At 32.3% G+C, this 3,874-nt stretch overlaps 1 protein-coding gene across 1 annotated transcript in view; it reads right to left on the bottom strand.

The window, feature by feature from the left end:
* The window catches only part of DOCK7 (dedicator of cytokinesis 7), a 259,128-nt gene that overhangs the window by 52,932 nt on the left and 202,322 nt on the right, over window positions 1-3,874 (bottom strand). The window contains 3 exon segments of the mRNA XM_017877272.1: window positions 1,336-1,528; window positions 2,662-2,762; window positions 3,419-3,577. Of these exon segments, the coding sequence (XP_017732761.1) occupies window positions 1,336-1,528; window positions 2,662-2,762; window positions 3,419-3,577 (453 nt within the window).

The following is a 3,874-nucleotide window of genomic DNA, read 5'->3' as shown; positions in this document are numbered from 1 at the left end:
GTTAGGTTAAAAAAAGGAGAGTAATATAAAGGTAAAGACAAATCTCCAAAAACTTCCTGTATTTTGAAGATGATAAAACGAAAACACCACTGCTAGATAACTTTTCTCTTAATAAAAAGTGGTATGAAAGAAAATTAAGAAACATCATGGGCTAAAGGAAATTGTAATATGACATAAGACAGCTAAGAAGATATCAATAGTCCTTTTTTATTTATTTAATTGATCTTCTCAAAACTCTCTATAAAGGAAAAAAGGTACAAAAATGGTCTCTTATCTAATATACACGGAGTTAATAAAAAAAACTCAAGTATAATAAAAGCCCTCTTATTCAATGAGATTGGAATCAGCCATTATTTCTAAAAAAGAAATGATGCATACATACCTTATTTTATTTTAACCTCCTAAACATGTACAGTAGATGTACACTCATTTATCAACTTTTGAAGTAGATCTAAGGCCTTCTCTTTGTGTGTATGGGTTTCCAGATCAGATTTCCATGGAATCTCTTATGGGTAAATACCCAAAAGGCAACATTCTTTTTAAAGATTTCAAGTTTTGGTTTCTTTTGAGTGAAAACTTAAACTTAAATTGATTATCAAATTATTCTAGAATTTTAGGAGTTTCCTCTCCCCCAACCTATTTGTCTGGCCCACAGTTAATTCAACAGCAATTGTTTTGGAGATTCACCTTTCCTGAGTCTTTGTAAAACATTCACCTTTGCTATCAGAGAAACGGTAACTTTCTTTTTGCATTCTGATTTCATCAGAAGATAAAACATTTAACTAAATTTTATAATATCCCAAACCTACCATTAACAGGTTGTGAAGAAAAGCAAAGCATAACTGACCCTTGGTAACCAAAGAATTCAACTAGTGGGTCAGAACTATGTACCCTACTAGAGGGCAAACTCATCTGTGAGTCATGGTATTAGTCATAAAATGTACTAATATTTTATGTAGGGAAAAGAGAATGTTAGTATATCTGCTATGTTAAGTAAAAGCCAATTAAGAATTTCTACTGAATTTTGATTCTCAGTAATACATTTCCACAGATATTAAAGTATGTAACTGATTACAAGGCAGTAAAGACAAAAAGAAAAAATAAGCATAGTGCTGATAATTCAGAGGTAAGAAACTGTGGAAAGACAATTAACAAGAAGTACTCCTTAAAAATGTATTAATGACAATCACTGTGAAATGTTAATCTACCTTGTGAAGCATTGGCTTAAGTCTTTAAGTTTTCCCTGCGAACTAAAAAAATCTCAACACCAGTGAGAAAAAGCTAAAACCAAAAAAAGACATACCTTGATTTAATGTACATCTGGAAGATTCCTACCTGAAATGTTACACATCCCACAGGAAGATATTTCCGGTCCTCCAGCATGCTCAAATATTCAGCAACAAGTGCTGCTGAGTGGACTAGACACTGTGCAGCTTCAGCATGATTGCTTCGTTCTGAGTGCTTGCCAGCCATGTTCTGCAGCCAGGTCAATCGCAGATCTGGAGAGGTCTGGTAACCCTTGGCAATTCTAATTAGAACAGAAATTCTTCTCCATTAGTATATGCTTCCCAAGCTGGGAGGGAGTTTAGCTAGCTCACTCAGAGTTTACCTCGATAGGTTTTTGATACTGTGCACAACCTATTTAGTTTTAAAGTAGTATGAAAATGTCACTATGCAGGCTTAGAGAAATAACTGCGGCCTATGGAATGGATAATATCAGTGGGCGGGGCGGGGGAGGGCAGGAGGGGCAAAAAAGAAATATGCCATATTAAAATCTGACCATTAAGGAAATAATCAGTTAAGGGAAAAAGTATGGAAATTTATGTGTTCATTACAGAAATATAGAGAAGTTTTATATGCAAGGAAAAAAGAAAACTTCTAAAAGGTACTTTTATTACATCAATTTTATTTCAAAGAGATTAAATTGTTTTATTTGTGCTTTTAATGAACTCCAAAATTGTAGGAACAGAGGGTCATATGACAGAGAAAAATTCTTAAGTTTTACTACTGTATCTATTAAGTTGTTAATACAATAAAAATTATGGAGTTTTCAAAATATGCCCTTAGAAATATCATTCTTTAGTCATAATTGTATTGAAAAAAGGTAATTACTGTTATGGTAAAACATTCATATACTGTATTTTCTTCTTAAAAGACTGAGTTTTACATTTAAAATATTGGTATGGACCTTTAAAGGAAGTCTGGGGCCCAGGACACCAAGGTGTTAAATGTGTGTTATGAATATTTTAAAAAATCCTCTTATTTTTGATAATCAATAAGTATATTTGCATTGTTCTTAAAAGAAGAGACACAGAAGATCTGAAGATGCCGCCTGGAAAAAATGCATTTGGACTTTCAATCTACCATTGGAAAAATCACTCAAGGCCAGGTGGGGTGGCTCATATCTGTAATCCCAGAACTTTGGGAGGCCAAGGCAGGCGGATCTCTTGAGCCCAGGAGTTCAAGACCAGCCTGGGCAATATGGTGAAGCCCCATCTCTACAAAAAAGTAAAAAATATATAAATATAAAAACAATAAAGAATGTAAATACAGAAAAATCATCACAAATCACTTTTGTGTGTTTATTTTTTTCATCTAATGCTTACTGTATGTCTTACTAAGTCCCTTATACAAAGCATAAATGAATCAAATAAATGCTACCTGTACATTAGATCAATCAACATTTCAGGATCCTCCTGGTGTTCCTTCATTTTCACAGTATCAGAAAGAATCATATGGAGATTGAAAACCAGATCCTGGACCTGCAGCAGAGAATGATATGAAAAACATTCTTGAATTGTCATTCATCCATAATAACCAAATTAGTTTCAGAGATATTTCAGATAAATATCTAAAGATTTCAAAACAAGTTGTATGATATTGATATGGTTCTGTAAAGTATAGGTATGTGGGGATATGGTAAGTGAAGGGTAGTAAACTTTATATAAATTCCTTAGCAGACTATCTATATTTTTTGTTCTTTCACCTGGAAACAAGCAGAACTATAAGTAGAAATAAAACAGAGGGCTATAGGAAATACAAGAATACAAAAGGAAAATTCTCTCCTATATTTCTGATTTTACTAAAAGGTAGTTTGTAGAAACTTTAGTTTATCAGGCATATTATTATTTGATTAATAAGTAGGAACGTTTTGGCAGAAAGCTTTGTCTGTACTGTCCAAGTCTACTGTTCTACTTATTATAAGTGCACAGAATTAAACACCAAAGAATCAATTATTTCCAAAAGAAGGGTAGCTGACTACAACAAAAGATTCAGTCCTATTTATGGCACATGATGTGTGGATTCAAAATGAAATAAATGATCCTCCAGCAAAAACCAACTTTTGATTTAACAATTTGGAAAGTGCCTATTTAACAAGCCTATTTCAATTAATGATCTAGAAAGTAGCATTTCTGACCTGATCAGGAAATGTTGTTTCCCTCAATTCCAGATCTTCTTCAGCATATGTCAATATAGTCTTTAGAGAACGTCTTAAGAATTCTTCATTAAAATTCTGAGATGTGCCCACCAAGGAGGATAGTGACATTGTTACCTGCATTTTAACCCTGGCAAAGTTCTGTAACAGAAAATTGTCCAGTCAATACTTAATATTAAAAGCTTTAAAAGTCTGCTATTTTCCTTGCTAAAAGTATATTTAGTGAAAAAATACCATTCTAAGCAAAATATTTTTTAAAGTAATAAAATATGCAAATAAAAATCTTATTTTAGAAAGGATGTAAAACTTAGAATTTTGTTCTGAATAATGTACTACAAAACAGGATTTTAAGAAGTCATGTGTTAAGAGTTGAATTAGAAATTCTGCTTATGTCTTTACATTTACTTATTATGGTCATATATTATTAATATAACATTT

This window comes from Rhinopithecus bieti, unplaced genomic scaffold (genome assembly GCF_001698545.2).
Source record: "Rhinopithecus bieti isolate Rb0 unplaced genomic scaffold, ASM169854v2 scaffold_6380, whole genome shotgun sequence".
Taxonomy (NCBI): Eukaryota; Metazoa; Chordata; class Mammalia; order Primates; family Cercopithecidae; genus Rhinopithecus; species Rhinopithecus bieti.
Note: the sequence above shows the minus strand (reverse complement) of the source record. Positions and strands in the feature narration are given on the sequence as shown.